Source organism: Geotrypetes seraphini, chromosome 1 (genome assembly GCF_902459505.1).
Source record: "Geotrypetes seraphini chromosome 1, aGeoSer1.1, whole genome shotgun sequence".
NCBI classification, from domain to species: domain Eukaryota; kingdom Metazoa; phylum Chordata; class Amphibia; order Gymnophiona; family Dermophiidae; genus Geotrypetes; species Geotrypetes seraphini.
In genome coordinates, this window is record NC_047084.1 from 61,407,364 (window position 1) to 61,433,378 (window position 26,015).

At 42.8% G+C, this 26,015-nt stretch overlaps 1 protein-coding gene across 9 annotated transcripts in view; it reads right to left on the reverse strand.

Moving 5' to 3' along the window:
• FBXO4 (F-box protein 4) overlaps window positions 1-26,015 on the reverse strand; it is a 93,624-nt gene that overhangs the window by 13,678 nt on the left and 53,931 nt on the right. For all 9 annotated transcript variants that reach the window (XM_033932182.1, XM_033932173.1, XM_033932186.1 and 6 more), the window contains 2 exons: window positions 18,717-18,792; window positions 2,941-3,119 (listed from right to left, as the gene is read on the reverse strand). In XM_033932182.1, coding sequence (XP_033788073.1) covers window positions 2,941-3,119; window positions 18,717-18,792 — 255 coding nt within the window. The remainder of the gene's footprint in view (window positions 1-2,940; window positions 3,120-18,716; window positions 18,793-26,015) is intronic.

Genomic DNA, 26,015 nt, shown 5'->3' on the forward strand with positions numbered 1-26,015 from the left:
TGGGAAATGCATTTTGATTGGTGACGAGTCAAAACCACATGAGACAATCGTGTGCATACAATGCCGGGCAGACAATCGCGTGCAGGATGTCAGCATGCTGGATTAAAACACTATTTTAAAGTGCTCGAAGAGGGAGTGGGGGGACCCCCCCTCTTTATTTAGAACTGTTGGCGATCCTGTTGGGGGTGGGTGGGGGGAACCCATTACAGAGGAAACTGTAATTTTTACGCCAAAAAGAGGGAAAAAGGCTAAGTAAAGTTCCCCCCACACACACCCTCCGAGCGCTTTAAAATAGTGTTTTAATCCAGCGCGCTGACGTCCTGCACGCAGTGGTCTACCCGGCATTGTCCGCATGTGATTGTCTTGTGCGGTTAAGTCTATGTACCATTTTGACTTATACATTTACACTTTTAAATTTTGTACTTCGCCTAGAATTCATCAGTAAAGAAAAATAAAAATGTCAATATTAAATAAAATTAAATTAAAATTTGAGATATTAAGGATGACATCCCTTGCACTTGTGGATTGGGAGCTCCAATGTAAGTTCCTTCTTTGATTACATGTTTCTCCCCAATGTGTCTTACAGGTGGAACTATGAGCCAAGCACATTGTCCTAAATATAATCATGTGGACGCATATGTTTTGGTACTGTCAGTCAATCAGTGAATTTTGGTCTACTCATAGACTGCTTGTAAACCTACCATCCCCACAAGCCATCTGATCCCATCTGTACAAGCCTCAAATAGTTATGATTTTATACTGAACTTATTTTATTAAAGTATAAAAAGAAACAACATTTTGTACAATTCCAGAATGCTACACAGAAAAATGCTAACAGAATACCGCAGTCACACATGACAGGAATAGTTTTAGGGGAGTGCAACTAGGGCAACTGTCCCCTGGTCAGAGAGAGCCCTAAGCCAGCTAGAAGCTAAAGAAGCATGGCCTGGGCTTTGCGGTCCCCAGTTATGTCTACCACCAGCTCTAGCAGGATACATATTTCAAATCTGATATATTCTAATCATAAAATAGAAAATAAAATTATTTTTTTTTACCTTTTATTGTCTCATCATTTTATTCTTCAAATCACATTGGTCTCAGGTAATGGACTCTGTTTTCTTTTATTTTCTCTTAACTCACTTGCCAAGGTCTCCTGACCATTTGACATTTCTTCTTTCTCTATTCTCACCATCCATTTTCTATCTGTGTGTATGTATTGTTCTCCATGTTCAGCATCTCCCTTCTCTATGTCTCCTATATGTCCCTTTATAGTATTTCCCCTGTGCCCATCTCCCTGCCTTCATCATCTCACCATTCTATGATCCCCTCCCCCTATTTACAGAGCGTGGGGAAAAAGAGAGAGAGATAGAGTGCATCTCTCCCACTCCCTCTCCCTCTCCCCATTGCTCCCATTCTCATCCCCTGGATCATATGCAGTATTTTTCACCACTACCTACCAGTCCCATGCCCAACATTTCTCCTTCTATCACCCCTCTCCAGCACCATGCCACACTTCTCCCTCCATCACTATGTCCAACATACCTCCGCCTTGCATCCCATTCAATCTGTCCCTCTGTTCTCTCTCCATCACCATATCCAACATTTCTTCCCTCATCCTTCTTTTTCCCATGCATCTCTACCTCACTCCTCTGTCTATGCTCAACAATTTTCCTTTTTCTTCTTTTCCCCATAAGCACCATCTCTTTCCCTCTCATTCATACACTCACGCCCAACAATTCTCCTTTTCTATTGCCTCCCTCCGTCCCTTGTGTCCCAAGTTCATGTCCCCTTCCCTTTCTTCTGTGTCCCGAGTTCAGGACCCCCTCCCGCCTTCATCCCAAATTCATGCCCCTCCCATGTTCCAACACCTTCCCCCCCTCCTTTTTCCCACATTGATATCCCCTCTCTCCCTTACTTGTTCCCTTCAGGGCCACACTTGCTCCCTTCAGAGCTGTCCAGCTGGACTGCTCCTTCCTGCCTTCAGCGACACTTATTTGCATGGATGCGGGCAGCGGCTCTTGCACACGGCTGACCTGGAAGCCATCTCTCTGACATCAAGAGAGATGGCTTCCGGGTCAGCCACGTGCAGTGTGCAAGAGCTGCTGCCCGCGCCCATAAAAAGAACAAGTTCGACTGAAGGCACACTTAAGAGGACTGTTGAGGTAACTGGGATCTCCGGCTGACCCAGAAGGCTTCCCTCCAATGTCAGCTCTGAAGTCAGAAGTGCTTCAAATGGAGACTATCCCCCTCTTTTACTAAGGTGAGTTAACTGATTAACGCGCACTAATCGAATTAGCGAGTGCTAAATGCTAACACATCTATAGACGTTTAGTGTGCACTATTAGGTTAGCGCACCTTAGTAAAAGAGGGCCTATGTTAATTTTTGAGGTTAACTGCAAAACCTAGTGCATTTTAGTAAAAATCCCTTAGCGAATAAGAAGTTAGGTTGACAGCATGTGTTAAACCTAATACAAGTCAGTAAATAGACCCCTCCGCATACTCATATCAAAAGAATGTAAAATTCCACATTTAAAAAAAATAATTTATAATATCAGAAGCATCACTTCAGTTTCATGAATAATAAAGTAGGCAAAAAAAGAAACACTTTGAAGCAATAAACACACCACACTTGTCCTAATTAACAAATCTAGAAAAGATCATTTACCTTATACTACCTTTTAAGCAAACTGGAGTACTGCTGCAGTAAGATTAAGGGCTCCATTTACAAAGGTGCACTAGCAGTTTTAGCGCACGCTAGCCGCTACCACCTCCTTTTGAGCAGGCGGTAGTTTTCCGGTGCGTGCGTTAAAAATGCTAGCGCACCTTTGTAAAAGGAGCCCTTAATCTTACTGCAGCAGTACTCCAGTTTGCTTAAAAGGAGCCCCAAAGATCCAAAACAATTTAGAAAAAAATGACTAATCAAAACAAAACACTCCTTACTTCTATGGGCTTCAGCATTTGCAACATAGATGAATCCATCAACTGCTCGGCATGCTTCTTGTACCTGAGGTATTACACGGTATTGCAATGCATGCTGGGTTTCTCTTGTGTCACTCTCATGTAAAAAAATTTTGTTAACTGTATTACTCCGACCAGTCCTTGCTTGTTCTCTTTCCTTGCTGAAAGATAAAGCAATCTTTTAAAACTGACCAAATGTTCCATCAAAACGGGGTAGGGCATCACTATACTTCACTTCATTTTGCAAATATTTTTTTAACATGAATAATCGGATCCTAATTAATTGATGTGAACCGCCTAGAACTCACTGGGTATGGCGGTATACAAGAACATAATAATAATAATAATAATCGTACTAGTGCAACAAACGCATAAAGCCTACCATGTTCTTTTTTTAATAGGATCAAAGATGGGTTTTCTCAAGTAACAAATTAACAATTGAATTGTTAGAGTTGAAGAATATTCAGATTAAAACATTTTAAAGGAAAGAATAGAATTGCCTATAATAGCCCCCCCCCCCCCACATCTAAAAATACACTTTTAAGCAGGGCTGGATTATTCATTAGCCAAAATCTCTTGGGGTGGCCGATTATTGGGAGAGGGGTGGGAGGGGAGCAAAGAACATCTGCAGTCAAAGCAGAAGAAAGAGATCCTCACAGCCAGACTCAAAAAGCCATCAACAGTTTGAAACTGCTCCATAAATACCTGTTTAAAAACAAGCAGCTGTATAAGGGGTGTGTGTGTGTATATATATGTATATTTCGTCTTGGGGTTTTTTTGGTGTGTTTGGGACTTTCCTTTATTTGACAACTTTATGTCTACATATTTGGCAGGACTCCTAGCTAATAAACTTCCTCAGGTGGTCTACATAATTCCAGCTTTTCAGGGGTTAAAGTGCAAGGCTAAGTTCTTTTTGTTAAGGGAGGGCACTGAAAAGTTATAACTACTCATTCAAAAACTCACTTCCCTTTCTGGAAATTGCCGTCATTAGATAGTGAATCTTTAACAACTTGCAACACGTTTCTTTGAAATCTTTCCTTTCTGTATTAACCCCCATTTCCTTTTCCTTGTTGTAAGCAAATAACTGCAATTAGTTTTCCTTCCTTTTGTTAGACCTCTGGCATGTTTAGTGAGGATATGCTGCTTGTTGCCTCTCCTGGGAAAGGGAAGCCTCCAAGTTGCAGCAGAGAAAGTGAGAGAGAGTGGCAAAATGGGAGACATACATATATTTTTAAAATTCTGGCTGTTAATATATAACCCTAGAGGTATTTTATTAGTTCATTCTATGCAGTGTAATTTTGGATTGAAGGAATCATTGTATTCACTAAAATCTGCTTCTCTCTGTTATAGCTCCCACTGCTAGCACCCTGACATTCATAACCCTGATTTAGATTTTCTATGCAATATAGGATTATGCTTTCAGGGTTGATACTCTCCAAAAGCTTCAAATGATGATAAAGTGAAGGTACCTACCTGTAGAAGGTGTTATCTGAGGACAGCAGACCAGGTGTAGAAACACTGTCAAGTGTAATAGCTCTTTAAAAGCAAGAAGTAGCACTTCCACCACATGTGCACGGGTGCCTTCTCACACGACTTACGAATGTGGGACCAACAATGTAGTAACTAAAACAAACACAACTCAAAGGGCAGATTTGCACGGTCTGTGTTTGTATATGGCCGTTTGGGGGATGATGGGCTGGAGAGGGATTCAATGGCTGGGAGGGTTTAGATGGGCTGGAGTAGGTTTTAAACAGAGATTTCGGCAGTTGGAACCCAAGCACAGAACTGGGTAGAGCGTTGGATTCTTGCCCAGAAATAGCTAAGAAGAAAAAATGTTAAAAAATTTAAATTGAATCAGGTTGGGCAGATTGGATGGACCATTCCGGTCTTTATCTGCCGTCATCTACTATGTTACTATGTTAAAGGGGAGGTAAGAGGGTATGTGAGAATAATTGACCTGCTATCCTCAAAGAATACCTGCTACAGGTTAAGTACCTTCTCTTTCTTCAAGGACAAGGAGCCATATTCTCACATGTGGGAATCTCTAGCTACCAGGCTCACCGAAAATAAGAACCTGCTTGTCCTCAGAGAAAACTGATTTCTGCTTCTACCTCTTTGCAGATAAAAGATATAAAACAAATTTCATTTTCAGTTTAGTGACTAAAATACATTAGTTTTGAAAAGAGCTGGTTCAAGGAGTTGTGGCACCCTGAGCTAACGTTTGCTTTGACATCTTGGGATCATTCTTGTGATGTGAACTGTGTAGATAGCAGGACTCCAACCACAAGAATATCCCTACATCAACCGATCCCGACAACACCTCCCCCCCCTCCCTCCGGACCCTGAAGCAGCCGCAGGTCTTTCCCTCACCCGAAGCAGTAGTGGCAGCTGGTGAGCAGAAGCAGCGCTGTAAAGAGGCTGCTTCTGGATAGCCCCGGAAGGGCCTTTCCTCTGCCACGTCACTTCTGATGCCGCTGCTACTTCAGGGGCTTGAGGGAAGGAGATTTGTGGCTGCCACTGATGCTTCGGGAGAAAGGAATGGAGATTTGTAGCTGCTGCTGCTGATTTAGGGTCTGGAGAGAGGAAGGGAGGGGGGTTGTTGGGTCAGGAGCACACAAATTTGGAGGTTGTTGGGTCAGGAGCACGGGAGACAATTTTTTTTTTTTTGCCTGTTGTTTGAGAGTGCCAGTTAGTTGAATACTGGTTAACTGTATATTAAAAACTGTAATAATAAATATAATTACAGAAATAGAAGCTATTTCTTTATGCACAAAATTAGAATTAAATTGACCAGATAACGCAATTAGAGGTGATCCAGGAAACTATAGACCAGAGAGTCTGACATCAGTACCGGGCAAAATGGTAGAGACCATTATAAAGAACAAAATGGCTGAACTTATAAATAAACATGGATTAATGAGAGAAAGTCAACATGGAATTAGTCAAGGGAAATCTTGCCTCTCCAATCTACTGCATTTCTTTGAAGGAGTGAATGAACATGTGGATAAACATGAACAGGTTGATATTGTGTATTTGGATTTTTAAAAGCCTTGTGACAAAGTACCACATGAAAGATTTCTGAGGAAATCAGAAAGCCATGAGATAGGAGATAATGACCATTTAACCCAGTGGTCTCAAACTCAAACCCTTTGCAGGGCTACATTTTGGATTTGTAGGTACTTGGATGGTCTCAGAAAAAATAGTTTATTAAAGAAATGACAATTTTGCATTAGGTAAAACTCTTTGTAGTTTATAAATCTTTCTTTCTGGCTAAGTCTTAATAATAATATTGTAATTTATAACTAAAGAGACATATAATAATAATTTTATTTCTATGATCAAGAAACTGTTTTATTTTACTGTTGTGATTATGAGAAACATACCGAGGGCCTCAAAATAGTACCTGGCGGCCCACATGTGGTCCCTGAGCCACTGCTCAGAAATTGGTGGTCACATTGGATGGCATTATTATGCTAGGGACCCAGCCTTGAAAAAGTATTTTTCACGCGAAACATGTTGGCACAAGAAGTCCCTACGCCTGATAAACTTTCCAAAGATTGCTTCAATTCCTCCAGGAGAAATGATAAAACGGTACTTCTTGGAAAATTTAAAAATTCCTGAGAGTTCATTGCCACCATTGTCAAGAGTGTATTATTTGCCTACTAAAAAAAATCAGGACTCTCAAAAAATAGATGACGATGGTAGTCCACAGGAAAATCTCTTGGATGTTACCGCTTTATTGGAACAATCTGATAGAGAGGTGGCTAGTCCAGCCACTCTCTTACTGACTGTAGCCTTGGCTCCGGACAGAGATTGGATTCTTAAACTTTACTTTAAAAATAGATCCAGAGATTTCCTTGGATTCCATATTCAAGTTTTTCCTGATGTTTCGAGAGAAACTCAGAAAAGAAGGAGGGAATTTTTATTGTTAAAACCAGGTGTGACCCAGATGGGGGGATTATTTTTTCTTAGATACCCTTGTAAGTGTGTAATAAGGTATAATTCCCTTAAATATATTTTCTTTGAACCATCTCATTTGACTGCTTTCCTCTCCATGAAGCGCCTTGAAAAAGAGTAACATCGGCGTCTTAATTATTTAAGCTCTCTTTCAGCACAGATGACGTGTTTTGGTTAATTTTGTTATTGTATTAATTTCACTCCTAATTCCTGAATTTTGGATCCAGTATTGAGGACTAGTGTATGATTAAGATGGAATTACTACCTTTTATGTAATTTTGGTTTATTTTCATTTTGAGAATAATCAAAGATATGTTTTCTTGATTGTACTTTTCTGTACAAGATGGTATGCTTGTTAAAATTTTAAAACTGTATAAATAAATAATAAAAAAAAAAAAAAGAAGTCCCTACGCTGACCACATACCCAAGATAAGTTCATTTAACTACAATATTAAATAGTTGGTTTATTTATTACTATATTTAAAAATGATAAAAAGGTAAAAAAGACAAAAATTAAAAGATGGATAAATATTGATCCAGGGAAGATTTTGCACATCAAGCTTAATGTAGTGATAAAGTTTGAACGTGGAGTGGTGCATCTGAGGATCATTATAGTATTCTAGTGATGTAGATTCGTAAGTTGGAATCTATTATTATTTTAGAACATTTGGATTGGATACTATATTAATATTGAGTGCCTTTTTGCTGATTGAGACTGTAGAGCAAGCCAGGTCTTTATTCAAGGACACGGTGATCGAGGCGCAAAATCTGCAAATCCCAAGATTCAGTAAAGGGTGCAAAAAGAATCGAACAAAAGACCCGGCGTGGATTACCAAAGAAGTGAAGAAAGTGATAGATGATAAGAAGAATTCATTCATGAAATGGAAAAAAGGCAAAACTGAGGAGAACTGGAAAAAGCACAGGAAGAATGTCACCGTGTGGTCAGAAAAGCCAAAAAGGAATATGAAGAAAGACTAGCCAAGGAAGCGCAAAATTTCAAACCATTCTTCAGATATGTTAACGGGAAGCAGCCGGCTAGGGAGGAGGTGGGACTGCTGGATGACGGAGACAGGAAGTAGAGAATGACACGGTGACAAAATTCATCATCGTTCCTGTCCCCACGGATAACCACGGGAAATAATCCCATGTCATTTTCTAGTGTCTATTTCAACCTCAGTCCTCCTACACCAGCATTCTTCAAAGCAAAGCTTGTGGGTCAGTGGTTGTGGCCATTCATACTCTGATTCTTCCCTCTCTCCTTAAAGAATGACATGAAGATGGTTTCCCGCGATTATCCGCGGGGACGGGAACGGTGATGAATTTTGTCACCGTGTCATTCTCTAACAGGAAGGGAGTGGTAAAGGAGGAGAGAGAAGTGGCAGAAAGACTAAATATGTTCTTTTCGTCTGTATTTACAAAAGAGGACACATCTAACATACCGGAACCTGAGCAAATCTTCAAAGGAGACCAAACAAATAAATTAACATCCATGGAAGTAAGCCTTGAAGACGTACTTAGCCAGTTAGAAAAATTTTAAAAAATGACAAATCGCCAGGCCCGGATGGAATCCACCCTAGGGTACTGAAAGAACTAAAGGAGGAAATAGCGGAACTACTACAGCAAGTTTGCAATCTATCCCTGAAAACAGGAGTGATCCCGGAGGATTGGAAGATAGCCAATGTTACACCCATCTTTAAAAACTAAACTAAACTAAACTAAACCTTAGGTTTGTATACCGCGACATCTCCGCAAGTGCAGAGCTCGGTACGGTTTACAGAATTAAGAAAAAGGGATCAAGAGGTGACCCGGGGAATTAAAGACCGGTGAGTCTGACCTCGGTTCCGGGGAAAATGGCGGAAGCACTGATAAAAGACAACATCGATGAACATTTTGAAAGAAATAAACTTCTAATCACAAGCCAACATGGCTTCTGCAAGGGAAGATCGTGCCTAACGAACTTACTACATTTTTTCGAAGGAATTAACAAACGGATGGACATAGGGGACCCTGTAGACATCATATATTTAGATTTCCAAAAAGCCTTTGACAAGGTACCCCATGAACGCCTACTTCGGAAGCTGAAGAACTATGGGGTGGAAGGAGACGTACATAGATGGATCAGGAATTGGTTGGCGGGTATGAGTGAAGGGCCATTACTCGGTCTGGAAAAGGGTAACGAGTGGTGTCCTGCAGGGGTCGGTACTCAGACCGCTGCTTTTCAATATATTTATCAATAACATAGAAAAAGGGACGAAGTGCGAAACAATAAAATTTGCAGACAATCACCAAACTATTTAGTGGTGCTCGGACTAAAGAGGACTGCGAAGAATTACAAAGGGACCTGAACAAGGTAGGAGAGTGGGCGACAAGATGGCAGATGAAGTTCAATGTAGAGAAATGTAAAGTATTGCATGTAGGAAGCAAAAATCTGAGGTACAGCTATACGATGGGAGGGATGTTATTGAGTGAAAGTACCCAGGAAAGGGACTTGGGGGTAATAGTGGATAAGACGATGAAGCCATCGGCACAGTGCGCAGCGGCCGCTAAGAAAGCGAATAGAATGCTAGGTATAATCAAGAAGGGTATTACAACCAGAATGAAATAAGTTATCCTGCAGTTGTATCGGGCGATGGTGCGTCCGCATCTGGAATACTGTGTCCAATATTGGTCGCCATATCTTAAGAAGGATATGGCGATACTAGAGAGGGTTCAGAGGAGAGCGACACCTTTGATTAAGGGTATGGAAAACCTTTCATACACTGAGAGACTGAAGAAACTGGGGCTCTTTTCCCTGGAGAAGAGGAGAATTAGAGGGGATATGATAGAGACTTACAAGATCATGAAGGGCATAGAGAAAGTAGAGAGGGACAGATTCTTCAAACTTTTGAAAACCACAAGAATGAGAGGGCATTCGGAAAAGTTGGAAGGGGACAGATTTAAAACCAATGCTAGGAAGTTTTTCTTCACCCAACGGATGGTGGACACCTGGAATGCGCTTCCAGAGGGTGTGATAGGACAGAGTACGGTATTAGGGTTCAAGAAGGGATTGGACAATTTTCTGAAGGAAAAGGGGACAGAGGGGTACAGATAGAGGACTACTACACAGGTCCTGGACCTGTTGGGCCGCCACGTGAGCAGACTGCTGGGCACGATGGAACTCTGGTCTGACCCAGCAGAGGCACTTATGTTCTTATGTTCAAATAAGGTGGGAAGATTATTGGCAAATTAACTTAAAGCAAAGAAAAGAAGAACAAATACTGTGGCAATAAGAGACGAGAAAGATGATACACATACTGAAATTGGAAATATTTTAAGTCAATTTTTAAATTTTTATAAAGACCTATATTTAGGTATCATATTAGACACAACATTAACATTTGATCAACAAGTGATCAGTATTATCAAGCAGGGTTTTACAATCTTAAGAATGTTATAAGATGTAAAGGGTTCATTGAATAAATCATCATTTTTAATCCTAGTTCATTCCTTATTTATGGCCAAACTTGATTCTGCAAATTCGCTGCCGACTGGTATGACTAAACATAATATGAAGAAATTGCAAATGCTTCAGAATGTAGCTATTAAGATGATTACAGGTAATGGTAGGTATGATCATGCAACTCCGCTTTTGATACAAAGCTTATTATCATATTTAAGATTACTCTGATAGTCTTTAAAGATTTGCAATCTGGGATACCAGTCACCACCATGTCAAAGAAACCTTGCACAGCCAGTCTTTCTGAACAGGCTGGAGAACGAGTAGCACTAGCCGAATTTCTGAAGCTCCAGACGAAAGGTCAACCAATGCTGCGGACCATGAGTCCACTACCCCTGAATGGAGCGGGCCCTACAATGAGCCCGTAACCCAACAGGCTGGCATTTGTGCTAAAATTATCCACTCAGAAATCCGAAGAAGCCAGCCCTAGCAGAGAGCTACCCTGAAGCCACCAGCTCAAATTGCTGCTATCTGGCTCTGTCCAAGAGAGTGGCCATTAAAGGTGGAAAAATTCAGCGGAGATCATCAAGAGAAGAGGGACTCCTGTCAAGGGCACATGGGTGCTATGGCCCAGGGGAACACCTCCAAGGAGGCTGCCTGAGCCTCAGAACCTGCAGATAAACCCAGGCCGAAAGAGTTGGACAATCCAAGAGAATTCTAAACCGTTGATGAAGGTTCTGTCTACTCACCCTGAGAAATGCACAACTCCGTCTAAAGATGAAGAGAAGCCCTAGAAAATCCATGTCTCTCCCTGAACTTGCCCATGCCTGCAGCAGAGACACTACCGTCTCCACCAAGTCTTCATACAATCCAACGAGATGGAGCCCGGAGCACCCCCTGTCCCAGGAAGGATGGACATGGACCCCTTATTAGCTGAAAGCTGCCTCAACAACAATCACTGGGATGAAAGAGCAGGAGCCATTGTGAGGCCAAGGGGCAGAGCTGCGAACTGGAAATGCTGTTGTGGAACATGGAAACACAGAAACCTGGGATGCTCTAGAAAGACTGAAATATGGATGTAAACTTATGGGAGATCCCAGTACACTAGAAACTCCCTTGGAGACAGCAGCTAGCACAGTGTACTCTGTAGACCACTCGGAAAAGGGGGATTCACAAGAAGTGTGCGACTGACCGTAGAACCAGAATATGTCTCCAAATCACAGGTTCAAGCATCCTGAAGACTAAGAGGCAGTTCAGAATATCGCAGACCCTGGACTCTGTTGCCAGCAACTTGCTGGAGTCCAGAAATCAAGCTGGTGGCAGGCTAAGTAGGATTAACAAGTGTCCGATGAAATTCGAATCCACTCTGACAAAACAATAGAAGACAAGCAGCAAGTGAAGAAACCATGTCTGCCCCAAGCAACATCTGTGCTTTTTCTTTTTTGTGCATGTGGCGTACCGTGGTAACGGAGGTGTAGCCCTGTGAATGTCTCTAGAAGGAAAAATTTGAATATTCCTAATGACACCTGCAGGAGGAATGAAGAGAACTATGATCCCCTCCCAACAGCCAGTAAAACTGGATTACAGGGAGCAACGTAGGGAGGAGTGCATCACACCTGAGAAGAGGTTATCCCGACCTATACCGACAAGAATCTGGCCCTTGAAAGGAAGGCCACTGAAGGAGAACCTCGAGGCAGTGTCCGCATTCAAAGACAGGTCCAAAGAGACCGGCGCTCAGACTCTGCACCATCAGAACATGTACTAAGACTCAAATAAGATAATGGACACCTGGCACTGCAGCCATACCAACCCGCACCAGCAGAGAACAGGCATGCACCACCACAGAGGACACATTGTGCAGGCCGGAATGACAGACACACACCAGAAAAGAAGTGGCCACTGCCACTTGACTACCTGAGGATGCTAGAAAAGAATCTTCTGTATCATAACAGCCTCCTGCGATCCTGAGAGACCTGAAACTTCACTCCCCAGCATCAGGGAAGGCTGCGCGCTGGAAACCTGTGTCATGGTAGAATCTACTGCAGGCTGTTCAGACCTGCCAAAGAGCAGGATGCAGGTGATAAAGCAGACCAACAAAGCAGGAATTCCTTCTTGTTGCATTGTCTCATTTTATATTGTTTTTTTATTGACCTAAGTGTTCTCAATGAGGGTAAATTTCTCACTTTTCTGTAACTATAGCTTATTATGCATTACATATATAGTGGTACCTTGGTTTACAAGCATAATTCTTTCCAGAAGCATGCTCATAAACCAAAATACTCATATATCAAAGCGAGTTTCCCCATAAGAAATAATGGAAACTCGCTTTGATACGTTCCCACCCCCCGAGGCCAGTGGCGCTGCTCTATCCCCCCCCCCAAGAACCGGCATTGATCCCCCCAAAGGCCCCTCGCCGCGATCCGGTCCCCCCCCACCGCGACCTGAAGTCCCCCAGACCCACCCGAACCCGCTTCTTACTTTAAGCTCAGCCTCGGCACCGGCATGTCCTGTGTGTTGGTGCCGGTTCCCGAAGATCGGCCTCTTCTTCTGTGCTGGGCCTTGAGAATCTGCGCATGCTCAAGGCCTGCAAGTTCACGTTCTCTCCGATGGAAGAGATGTTATTAAATGAAAATACCCAAGAAAGGGACTTGGGGGTAATGGTGGACATGACGGCACAGTGCGCAGCGGCCGCTAAGAAGGCAAACAGAATGCTAGGCATAATCAAGAAGGGTATTACAACAAGAACGAAATAAGTTATCCTACCATTGTATCGGGCGATGGTGCGTCCGCATCTGAAGTATTGCATCCAATATTGGTCACCGTACCTTAAGAAGGACATGGCGTTACTCGAGAGGGTTCAGAGGAGGGCGACGCATCTGAAAAAGGGGATGGAAAACCTTTCATACGCTGAAACATTGGAGAAACTGGGTCTCTTTTCCCTGGAGAAGAGGAGACTTAGAGGGGATATGATAGAGACTTATAAGATCAAGAAGGGCATAGAGAGAGAGTAGAGAGGGACAGATTCTTCAAACTTTCGAATAATAAAAGAAAAAGAGGGCATTCAGAAAAGTTGAAAGGGGACAGATTCAAAACGAATACTAGGAAGTTCTTCTTTACCCAACATGTGGTGGACACCTGGAATGCGCTTCCAGAGAGCATAATAGGGCAGAGTACGGTACTGAAAGGGGTTCAAGAAAGGATTGGACAATTTCCTGCTGGAAAAGAGGATAGAGGGATTTAGATAAGAGGATTACTGCACAGGTCCTGGACCTGTTGGGCCGCCGCGTGAGCGGACTGCTGGGCACGATGGACTTCAGGTCTGACCCAGCAGAGGCATTGCTTATGTTCTTATGTTCTTAGATAGCATGGATACACTTGGCACTTTTCTTGTGGTCAAGATCAGTCATTAGATTTGCATGCATAAGGTTGGCACCACAGTCACCTTCACGCCATTTTTTACTTTTTTAATTTTCACTTTTCACTTATCTTTCTCTTTCTTATTTCATTATACCTAATCCCCTTTAGGACTCCTGAAGAAAGCGGTTTCGCCGAAACATGGACCGTTTAGGGTCCGGTAGGACAATCACACGTGTCCTACAAACTCAGACTTTTATTTTTATGTTTTTATTGTGAAGCGCGTAATAATAAATTATCTATCAGAACATCCACATCCACAGTCTTTTGTTGTTATTAGTGATAAAGCAGAGACATAGCTGTAGCAGATCGAAAACGCTGTCAGGGATCACATTGTCCTGAAACCTGTCCCAAGATCTGTGACAGAATGGAAAAGGCACAGGAGAATGGACCAAGGCCAAAGCCTGGAAAGTGAAAAATCCAAATGGAGCTCTTTCAGAACATCAGTCGTAAAGAGGCGGACAAAAGTCCGCTGAAAATGCAAAGAAGGATCAGCACCTCCAAATCCAGATGTTCAGGGAGGCTGAGGAGACTAGTCTCAGCAACAGCATCAGCTGGATCGAAATGAAATTCAGAGGCAGGAGACAGAAGAAACATAAAATCTGCATGGCAACTACTGCAATCAAAAACTGGCACAGCAACACAAGAGAGCTCCCGAAAGGAAGCTTCACCAAAGACTGAAAAAGGCCCAATGCGCTTGCTGGCTGTGTCAAACGAGCGGGGTATGAGGAAACGCCATTCAGAGGAGCCAAATAAAATCCAGTGATAAGGCCCACTCTGCAACCATGGCGAGGTACATATGTTGCACATCAAAAGAGTCCCCAGATTCAGAATACAGACAAACTGCACCAGACTCCAGAACAGCCCCTGGGCAAGATTTTCTTTGGAAGGAATAGACCCAGGCCAGTTCCCCAGCCCAAGAAGACATGGAGAAGGTGGAGTCCAAAGCTCCCACTCCCTCCCCTGGCGTACTACAATACAAGTTTCAAATTCACTGATCCGGCACCCATCCAGCACAGTCAATGTCCAAATCCAATAGATTAGGAACTGAGAAGTCCATCTCAATCGATTTTGAGTCAAATCAAGGGGTTTTTGAGGCATAATTTAAAGTTAGAAAATAAGACTGATTTTAAAATCCAAGATGGCCGCTGTCACGAATTTGTACCAAAACTGGCAAAAATAAACACCTGAAAATAAAAAATAGCAATTTGGGGTATGGGGAGGTGGGGAACCTGAACCCCACCCACAGAGACTGTGAAAAACGGGTTTTAAAATGTTTTCCAAGCCACCCCCGAAGTTCCCATAAGAAACAATGGAATTACTCACAGACTCTTTAGTGCCTTCTGCCTAGCAGCATTTTTCAGCAGCTGAATGGAGAAAAAACGACTTTTCTGCCTCAGCTCCAAATGCCCAGGAATGAAGATCTTCGGACTGCCAGCCGGCCAGAAACCGACCCCAACCTCCGCCCCCATGGATCCTCTGCCATGCAGCCGGGGGCAGAAAAGGCAGCCTGAAATCCAGATGGTGCAGACACACTCAGCCTGAGCTAGAAACCTTTGACTGTAGGGTCACCGGTCAGCAAACTCCTTTGAGGGACCCCGGGTACTTCCAGAAGGTGGCACAAAGCAGGCTGGTTTCACAGATCCACCAGAGTTTCTCTGTGAAACTGCAATCCGGCTCCACAGGACTGCGTCCTTTTCTCTGACTGCGGACCACCAGGGAGGGGTCTCAACCCACTGAAGCCACAGAGAAATTAAGTTTAAGCAAACTTTAATTGAAAAAATAACAGAAGCAGAGCAACAGCAAAAGACTTCTGCCCAGACTGCTTGCAGAAATTGAAACTGTTTCTACCACTAGAGGGACTACCGCATGTGTTCTGAAAAGATGTGAATTCTGCAATACCTGGACTGCGGGTTGGGATTGAAAATCTAGTGTATGGAATCCGGAAGAGACGTACCAATCATGATTGTCTTCTAATTAGAATCATAGCAACATAGAAACATAAAGGCAGATAAAGGCCAAATGGCCTATCCAGTCTGCCGATCCACAGCATCCACTATCTCCTCACCCTAAGAAATCCCACGTGCCTGCCCCACACTTTCTTGAACTCATAGTCTTTATCACCACCTTTACCGGGAGTCTATTCCACACATCTACCACCCTTTCTGTAAAAAAGTATTTCCTTAGATTACTCCTGAACCTATCAACTCAATTTCATTCTATTCCTTCTCATTCAACAGCTTCCTTTCAAATGAAAGACTTGCTCATTTATGCCACGTAGATATTTATACGTCTCTATCATATCTCCCCTCTCTTGCCTTTCCTCCATAGTATACATATTGAGAACTTTAAATATGTCCCTATATGTCTTATGACGAAGACCACTGGCCATTTTAGTAGCCTTCCCCTGGACTGACTCCATCCTGTTTATTTCTTTTTGACGGTATGGTCTCCAAAATTGAACACAATAATCTAAATGAGGTCTCACTAGCGTCTTTTACAGAGGCATCAATACCTCCTTTTTCCTACTAGCCATATCTCACCCTAGCGTACTTCTAGCTTTCACTGTTGCCTTTTCAGCCTGTTTGGCCATCATTAGATCATCACATATTATCACACCAAAGTCATGCTCCTGTTTCATCTGTTTTTACCCCCTAAACTGTACCGTTTCCTCTGGTTTTTGCAACATAAATGCATGACCCTATATTTCTTAGGATTAAATCTTAGATGCCAAATTTCTGACCATTCTTCGAGCTTCACTAGGTCCTTCCTCATGTTATTCACATCATCACACACAGATTTACCTCTTTGCAGATGATTTTGGTATCATCTGCAAAGAGGTAAATCTTACCCAACAACCCTTCAGCAATATCATTTACAAAAATGTTAAAAAGAACAGGCCCAAGAACAGAGCCTTGAGGCACACCACTGGCAATATCCTTTTCCTCAGAGAGATCTTCATTGATCAATACCCTCTGTCACTTTTTACTCAACCAGTTCCTGACCCAGTCCATCACTTTGGGGCCAGTCCCAAGGGTACTCAGTTTATTAATTTGATGCCTATGTGGAACACTGTGAAAGGCTTTGCTAAAATCTAAATACACCACATCTAGCGTACTCCCTCTATCCAATTCTCTGGTAACTCAGTCAAAGAAATTGATCAGGTTTGTCTGACAAGATCTGCCTCAAGTGAATCCATGTTGCCTTGAGTTCTGTAATCCACAGGATTCCAGAAACATCAATGTTCTGTGTTTCCATTAATTTACTTACCACAGAAGTCAGACTAACTGGCCTGTTCCCTACTTCTCCCTTACTTCCATTTTTGTGGAGAGGGACCACATCCACCCTTCTCCAGTATCACTCAATTCTAGAAAAGCATTGAAATAGTCAGCCAGCAGAACCGTCAGAAACTTTCCTAACTTTCTTCAGTACCCTTGGATATACACCATCTGGTCACATCACTTTGTCCACAATTAGTTTAGCTAGCTCCTCATAAACACAACCCTTTGAAAATCAATCAGGGTCTACCTTACCTCCATCCCTACTTGCATTTATCTTCTGTGGTCCCACTCCTGGCGCTTCGACTGTGAATACAGAACAGAATTATTTGTTTAGCAATTCAGCCTTATCTTTATTAGCTTCTACATATTTCTCCCCTTCACCTTTGAGTCTCACAAAGCCACTTTTGTACTTCTTTCTATCACTAATATACAGTCGACTCCACCTAAGTGCACGTCAGTTAAGCACATGCTTCGGTTATCTGCAGCCTACCACCATGGCCCTGTTTATTTTACATTAAAGTCAATGGACATAAACGCCAGATATTTGCAATTCTGATAAGCACACAATCTGCTTATGTGCACTGATGTCATAGGTCCCACCTGTATTCTTTCACGTAAAGTTCACTCTGGTTAAAAACAATCACTTAGATGAGCCGCGTGTTTCGGAACAGCAGTCTAGGCCTGGCCATGTATTCAAACTTTCGGAACTGCAACGTGGCGTCGTGTGGACAAAAATCATTGTCTTTGGCTGAATGCGTCCACCATGCTGATGTCAGACGTCACTTTGGCATTGTTATTACAGTACTTGTACATAAATTGGAAGGGCCTGTCCTTCACATATGGTCTCCCAATTAAAGCGATAGAGACCTATACACTGTTTTCAAATGTAGCAAAGCTGTTGGCTTCAGGTTGCCTGCCTGTTGAATATAAAAGCAACAAAAAACAAGGGATAATCGCAAACTTCAAACGTGATTACAGGTCACTCGTCCTAAGATATGTGATGGCATTGATCGATGCATGCAAGGAATCCTGCCCCCGAGCTACTGATCTCACGAGATAAATGACAGTGCTCAACTCTCTTCACATGGTACTCCAATTAAGCACACGTTCCGTTTAAGCGCACGTGGCAAACTGGTCCAAGGGGTTTGCACTTAAGCAGAGTCGACTGTATAAAAAAAAGTCTTGTCCCCCAACAGACTTTGCCGCCACAATTCAAATTTGTGTACATCAGACTTTCCTGCCACAATTCAAATTTGTGACCAACAAATTTTCCTGCCAAAATTCAAATTCATGACTAATGGACTTTCCTGCTTCAATTTCTTCAAACCCCAGCCAATCAGGTTAGAGGATCCATTATACTCGTATATAAAGACAAACCATAGACCTCGCAGCATACCCCGAAGAAAGCCACATCAAGATGTTTTAAATGATGATTCTACCTACCCAGATGCGGCAAGACCTGGACAACTACAACAATCGTCCTTAACCTCTAGAAGGAAAAATAAATTTGAGTTGACAAGACTAGCCTGCTAATTCAAAGCTATAATTCATCTTGGACATGTTTTTGTGCTTAGGCCAATTTTATATCCAGAGTAAAATTCAAACAACTATCACAGCAACCAAAAAAAAATCTTGTTTTTTTAAATTAGGCAAAATACAAACACTCTTACCTTGTTGTTGAATACAGTGCCAAAATGTTGAATTTGTGTTGGTTATTAAATAGAAAACTGACTCCTGATCCAATGCCTAACGGGAAAATAAAAAGTTAAAACAGAATTTAATTCACAACTGGGGATGGGGTGGGAGTGATAGGTTAATAAAAATTACATAGATGTATAATCGGTATCAAATTACAAATGGGTAGGACTATTAAGAGAATGGTTCATTAGTATATGAGGAAAAAACATGAAAAATCAGTCTCAAGAAAATAAGAAACATGCCGAGATCCAGTGGGAATAAATCAATACAATCATTATTAATGATCTCTTCTACTAGATCTCTTTCATCATGAACATTGTATTCAGAACCAACACTACTGTGTTTCCCCAAAAATAAGACTTACCCTGAAAATAAGCCCTAGCATAATTTTCAGGGTAGGTTTTAATATAAGCCCTACCCAGTTTCCCCCCCCCCCCGCCCAAAGCCCCTCCCGAATGTCCCCGACACTCCAGGACTTCATCCCTGGATTCACCAGAAGCAACGCTTTCATACCCCACTGACCCTCCCACCCAACCCCCTGCACAGCATCTTTCCATCCAAACCCTGCCAACCCTCCCACTGTGAGACCGACATACCTCCCTACAAACAGTAGCGTTGGCAGCACTTTAAACAGGCTGCTTTGCGATTTTCTCCCACTGGGTCTTACCCTTTGCCACATCACTGATGATGTCATCAGCGACGCAATACAGGGAAGGCCCTGGCAGGACAAGGCCATGAAGCAGCCTGTTTAGAGTGCTGCTGATGCTGCTGTTTGGAGGGAGGTATATCGGTCTCTCAGTGGGAGGGTCAGCATGGTTCTGCTGCACAGGGAGAGGGGGGGCAGGGAGGGATAGAAAGATGCTGCTCAAGGGTTCTGCTGCATGGGGGGGCGGATGGATGGGAGGGACAGATAGAAAGATGCTGCTCAAGGGTTCTGCTGTGGGGGGGATGGATGGGAGGGATAGAAAGATGCTGCTCAAGGGTTCTGCTTTACGGAGGGGGGATGGATGGGAGGGAGGGATAGGAAGATGCTTCTCAAGGGTTCTGCTGCAGGGGGGATGGATGAGAGGGATAGAAAGATGCTGCTCAAGGGTTCTGCTGCATGGGGGGGAATGGATGGGAGAGACGGATAGAAAGATGCTGCTCAAGGGTTCTGCTTTACGGAGGGGGGGATGGATGGGAGGGAGGGATAGGAAGATGCTTCTCAAGCGTTCTGCTGCAGGGGGATGGATGAGAGGGATAGAAAGATGCTGCTCAAGGGTTATGCTGCATGGGGGGGATGGATGGGAGGGAGGGATAGAAAGATGCTACTCAAGGGTTCCGCTGCACAGGGGGGGATGGGAGGGTTAGAAAGATGCTGCAGAGGGAAGGCACAAAGGAATAAGTGAGAGGGGAGAAAATATGCTGCACATGTGGGGGAAAGAAAGGAAAGAGGAAGAATTGGGGTAGAGAAGAGGAAGGGAGAGAGAATCATTGCACATGAAAAAAAAAAATATCCCCCGAAATTAAGCCCTAGTGCTTTTTTGGACCCCAAATTAATATATGACACCGTCTTATTTTCAGGAAAGCACAGTATTAATACTTGTATTTTACACGGTATGGTAGCATATCTTCGGAAATATGTCAATTTCTTATAAATTATCTTGGGGCTTTTTCCTAATACAAACAATATATTTTCACTGTTAAAAGGACTGATTAAAGTTTGTTTGTTTTTAAATATGATGGCTTACAAAATTCTCTATAAAATAACAAAATGGTACACAGAACTGAAAAAGCTGACAAAGGGAAAGGAATTGAGACTTATATACAGCCTTTTTTGTACTTTTACAACCACATTCAAAGTGTTTTACATACAGGTACTTCAAGCATTTTCCCTATCTGTCCCAGTGGGCTCACAATCTGTCTAACGTACCTGGGGCAGTGGAGGATTAATTGACTTGCCTAGGGTTACAGGGAACAGTGCGGAGTTTGAAACCACAACCTCAGGGTGCTGAGGCTATAGCTCTAACCATTATACTACACTCTCCTTGAACAGAGGAATTGTAGACACCAGACCAGAACAAGCAAGTTTAAAGAAAATCTTTTGTAGACAGGAGTTAGATATCATGAGTGGGAGCATTTTTTAGTGCCAGCAGCCTGTTTATTCCATTGTTAGAGAAGGGTAAAAGGAAAAGCTGACAACAGAGGAGACCTTGCTTAGGTATAAGACTGGAAGGGAGTGTATGCAGAGTAGATACCATTAAAAATAGAGAGTGGTGCTAGACCAAAACCAGAAGTTTAAAGGAAACAAAATCTGACAAGAGAGCAAATGGAGGCATGCTAGGAGACAAATAAGAGGATTTATAAAAGAAGCATCCTGAATGACTTTTTTAAAGGACCAGTATGATATTCAGGGTAATCACTGAAGAGATTTACTAGGTTTCTGCCAGGTACCTGTGACCTGGATTGGCCACGGTAGTATACTGGACTAGATGGGCCATTGGCTTGTAATTGTTGAAGATCAATGGAAAATAGGTATTATGAATATGGAACAAATGTTAGCAAAGAACAGACTAAGAAAAACTTACATACGAGAGAGATGGGTCAAGAGCAATTCCAAGCAAGAGAGAATCAATCAGTATATAGAAATCCAGTATGTGACTATGGAAAATGAGGAATGCCAAGAAATATAGGATTTCAGATTTTTCAAAGCTCTTGTTATGGCCTACAAGAGATTCCACCTTATCACCCCTGCCTATATCACATCCAAACTACCTCAATACATTCCCGCCCGTCCATTCCGCTCTGAGGCCGAGAAACGACTATGCATCCCTGCAGGAAGATCCCTCCAAATGGAAACAGTGCACAGGCGCTCATTCAGCCACTTCGTTCCCTGTCTTTGGAACAAATTGCCTGCCCAGATAAGATCACAAGACTCGTTGATGACCTTCCAGAAAATGCTGAAGACCCATCACTTCAATTGAACAGCCCCAAAGGACTGCCTCCTCCTTGCTCCCCTTCCTTAAAACTCCCACTCCCACTCCCTCCACCCTCCCCCTCTGTCTCTCTACGAATGCGTGTAAAGTTTGTCCTGTAATTTTATTGTGAATGTCAATTGTAACCTGTTCTGAGCTCCCGGGAGAACGGGATAGAAATCTAAATAAAAAAATAAACAGATTCAGTTTAAAAATTGAGAGCACATTCAGGCAGAGACAGCTGACAAAAACAGCTCTAATGACACAAGAGTAGAAGGAGAACAAAATAAAGGTCATGAAATGGCTGATCTGAATACCTAAAAAGAGCCCAGGCTAAATATACTGTATAGACAAGAAAGCAAAAGGCCCAGAACAGAATATTCTGCAACACCAAAGGAAAGCAAGAACAGGTTAGGCAGGAGCCATTAGTAATCTTCAATGCAAGGCCCACTTTTATTTTTCTTCTGCTTCTGCTTCTCTACCCAGGTTCAGGACAAAAAGGGAAAAGTAGATGAGGCTGCATGTTTGAAGGACATGGTATTTCTTAATAGACAAACGAGAATGCATTTGAAAATGCTAATAACCTTGAGAATATCTCCTAATGAAGGTGGACTGGTGGGGATTGATGTCATTTGACCCACATTCGTCAGCAGTGCTGTGGCCCCTCATGTAAAGATATTTCAGCTCATTAACATTCAAAGTGACCCCAGTTTAAAAATTAATGACGACCACTGCCCTAAAGGAACTATTGTACATGTGGTAAGTTATTTATTAACAGTTAGCAGCTCCATTATAGGAAAAAACTATCATAGCCCTACCAGAGAAACCCAAGAGAATCAGTAAAAAGAGAGGAGTGGGTTAATGCAGCAGAGAGGTTCAAACATGGCAATAACAGTAAAGAAGCAACAAAGAAATAAGTTTACAGGTGATTTTGCATTCTATTGTATGAAAGCCTATATCAAGACTATTGTTTGTATGGCAATTTAGATTGCCACAAGAAAATGACACGGTGACTGTTCAGGTAGCTGTGGGTAACCTGCCAAAATAGAGAGGAAAAAAACCTGGTTGCTGCGGGTACGGGGACAAGGCCTTGTCCCCACAGTAAAGTATCTGCTGCGTTGCTTCCCTTCCCACCCCTCCTAGTCAACAGCCTTCCTCGCGATCATGACACGCTCTCTCCTGCCAGCAGCAAACTCCCCCCCAAAATCCCCATCCAGGCATCTCTTCCCCTCGTCTAGCCATCTCCCTCCCTTCCCCTCACCTTTGCGGGCACTCTTCAGAATTTTCTCTTTCCAAGGTGTCTGGATGTGGTAACCATTCTCACAAGTTCTGCGCGACTGCCCAAAGCTTCTCCTCTGATGCACTTCCTGTTTTCAACTGGGCGCCTATGTCAGAAGAGAAGCTTTGGGGCAGTTATGCAGGTCTTGTAAGAATGTTGCCTTGTCCATACACTTCAGAAAGTGAAGTGCGCCCACGAAGATGAGAGGAAAGTGGTCCGACTAGAGGAAGAGGATGAATGGCGCTGAAAGGAAGTGGAGGGAGAGGGGAGACAGAGGGGAGCAGATGCTGAAGGAGAGAGGGAGGATCAGACATTGGATGGAAGTGGGGAGGGGTGAGAAAGTTTAGCAGATGCTGGTTGGGAGAGTGAGAGAGGGGAGCAGATGCTGAAAGTGGAGACAGTGGGAGCAGACGCTAGAAAAAAGTGGGGAGGATAGAGAGGGGAGCAGACTCTGAAAGGAAGTGGAGAGATGAGAGAGAACACATACTGGATGGAAGGAGGGAATAAAGAAAAAGAGCACATGCTGGTTTGGGGGAAGAGGATAGATTTAGTGAGATACTGGAAGGGGTGCGAGAAAGAGGTGGCAAGCTGTAGGTAGACACAATGAAAGGGAAATTGAGGACTGGAAAGTAAGTAGACAAGAGGTAGAAAACAAACTGAGAAGGAAGAGCAGGAAAGAAAAGAAAGGAAAGGGAAAGGGAGAGGAAAGAGGGATACCAGAACATTGGGGAGGGGGAAAAGACAGATACCAGATCTGAAGGAAGGAAAGGAGATGCTATAAACTACCTGGGGGAGGGAGGGAGAGATGAAAGGGAAGAAGACAGAAATGCCAGACCAAGGGGAGGGGGGCGGCGGAGGGAAGAAGATGAGTGCCAGACCAATGGGTGTGGGAGAGAGAGATGGAAGGGAGAGGCAGACGGTTTCTGGTAGAGGCATAGAAACAAAGCAGATGTCATATGGAAGAGGCAGAGAGAAGGCAGACAGCGGATGGAAGGAAGAGAATGACAAGAAGATGAGGAAAGCAGAAACCAGATAACAAAGGTAGAAAAAAATGTATATTTCTTTGCTTTTTTTTGGCTCTAGGATAAAATAGCATTGTAGCTGTGCTGATAAAACGTTTATAAACAAAGCCCTGCCAACTGAAGATCTCTTCCTCTAATTCAGCTGCCAGAGCTCTGACTTGTAAAATGACAATTGTACAGAATGTTGTTTCTTTTATACTTTATTAAAATAACTTCAGTATAAAACTATTCGAGGCTTGTGAGGTTGGGATCAGAAGGTTTGCAGGGACAGGGACAGGGCAGAGATTGAGCTCACGGGAACAGGGACCAAGTTGACAGGGTGGAGACGGGGACACATTTTTTCCTTGTGTCATTCTCTAATTGCCACTTTTAAGTAGGCTTAACCTATTGTTGAAACCTGCCGACTCCAGGACTGTTCTAAAAAGCATGTTTCTTTCCGGACCTGATGATTACAATTAATTGTTTTGGGGCTTACCTCCCCGCCCTCCCACCATATGCTCACATCTCTTCCTAAAAAATAATGGGTATATATTGAAGGAACTAAGGCCAGTACTGGGCAGACTTGCAGTCTGTGTCCCGGATATGGACATACAGTTGAGGATGGGCTGGAGTGAGCTTTGATGGAGACTCCAGTAGATAGAACCTAAGCACACTACTGGGCAGAGCTCTAGGTTTCTGGCCCAGAGATATCTAAGAAAAAGAACCATTTAAATTAAATGATTAATTTATAAAGCGTGTATGGTTGGGCAGACTGGATGCACTATTCTGGTCTTTATCTGCAGTTATTTACTATGTTACCGTATGTTACTTGAAGATGTTGTATTGGTTGTCAGTTCCTTGTTAAGTTAAATTTATATAATTTCTCATTCACAGGGCTTTGCACATGAAGTACAAAATTACCTAACAATAATACTGAAGATCTATAAGCCAAATGGATTGTTGCATTCAAAAGGCACTCTGCTCAAGTCCATTTCTTCCCTTACAAAGATTCATTTTGCTGAAATGAGGCCCTGCTCATTTTCCATTGCTGGACTGGAGGAATGGAAAAAAACTTCCTGTTTCCTTAAAAGTACTGACAAACATCACAGAATTTAAAAAGCAGCTGAAGACTTTATAGGCCTATACAAAACAATAAAGTTCCTCTCTCTAGGTTTCCTTTAACACCAATGAAGATGAAGTGGAGTCCTCGGTGTTGGGTTTGAGAATGTTTGGGCTTAATGGGCAGTACTAATTCCTGACATCAAATCAGGAGGAGACCTCCTCGATGCTGATACATCTCCAGTATCTGGTGCAGCTCTTGATGCCATAAGAAATAGATGCCCTCAATGCAGAAAATTGATGAATCAGAATTTTGCATGCTAAATAGTCTCTCACACTGGGCTTCATGACTTTTATGGGTTCTCTTCTGCATTTGAGCACAAATAGAACAGTAAGAGGACTTATGGTCAGGGCCCAGACAGTTTAGGCATGTGGGTCAGTCACAGTCATGGTCCTAACAAAGTCTTTCACAGGAAGAGCAGAACCCCAGCGGGGTACCATATGGATCCCCATAGTTCTCACTTTTAGTTAAATGTTTTTCAATACTCTTTGGAGTTCAAATTGGATAAATCTATCAATTTAGTTTCTGTTCCAATGATGGCACCGAGACACTTCTGCTATCGTTCATGGACATTGTCCATCTAGGTTTTAATCAAGGTGAATGTTTTCTCAGCCTTGACATTTCTGTCACCTTTAATACTATCCACCATCAAGTGCTGCTTTATATACTTCTATCCATTGGCCTATCAGGCACAGTGTGGAAATGGTTTCAATCCTTCCTTTCTGATTCTGCTCTGTTTTAATATTCCAAAATAGGTCTAAGGAAGCTCTTATTATCAGTAGCATTCCACAAGGTTCCATCCTCTCACCTGTTCTGTTCAGTATTTTTCTTCTACCACTTTGCAGCCTCCTTAAGAACCTTGGTGTTGTCTACTGTTTCTATGCTGATGACACTCAATTCCTGGTTAAGATTAAACA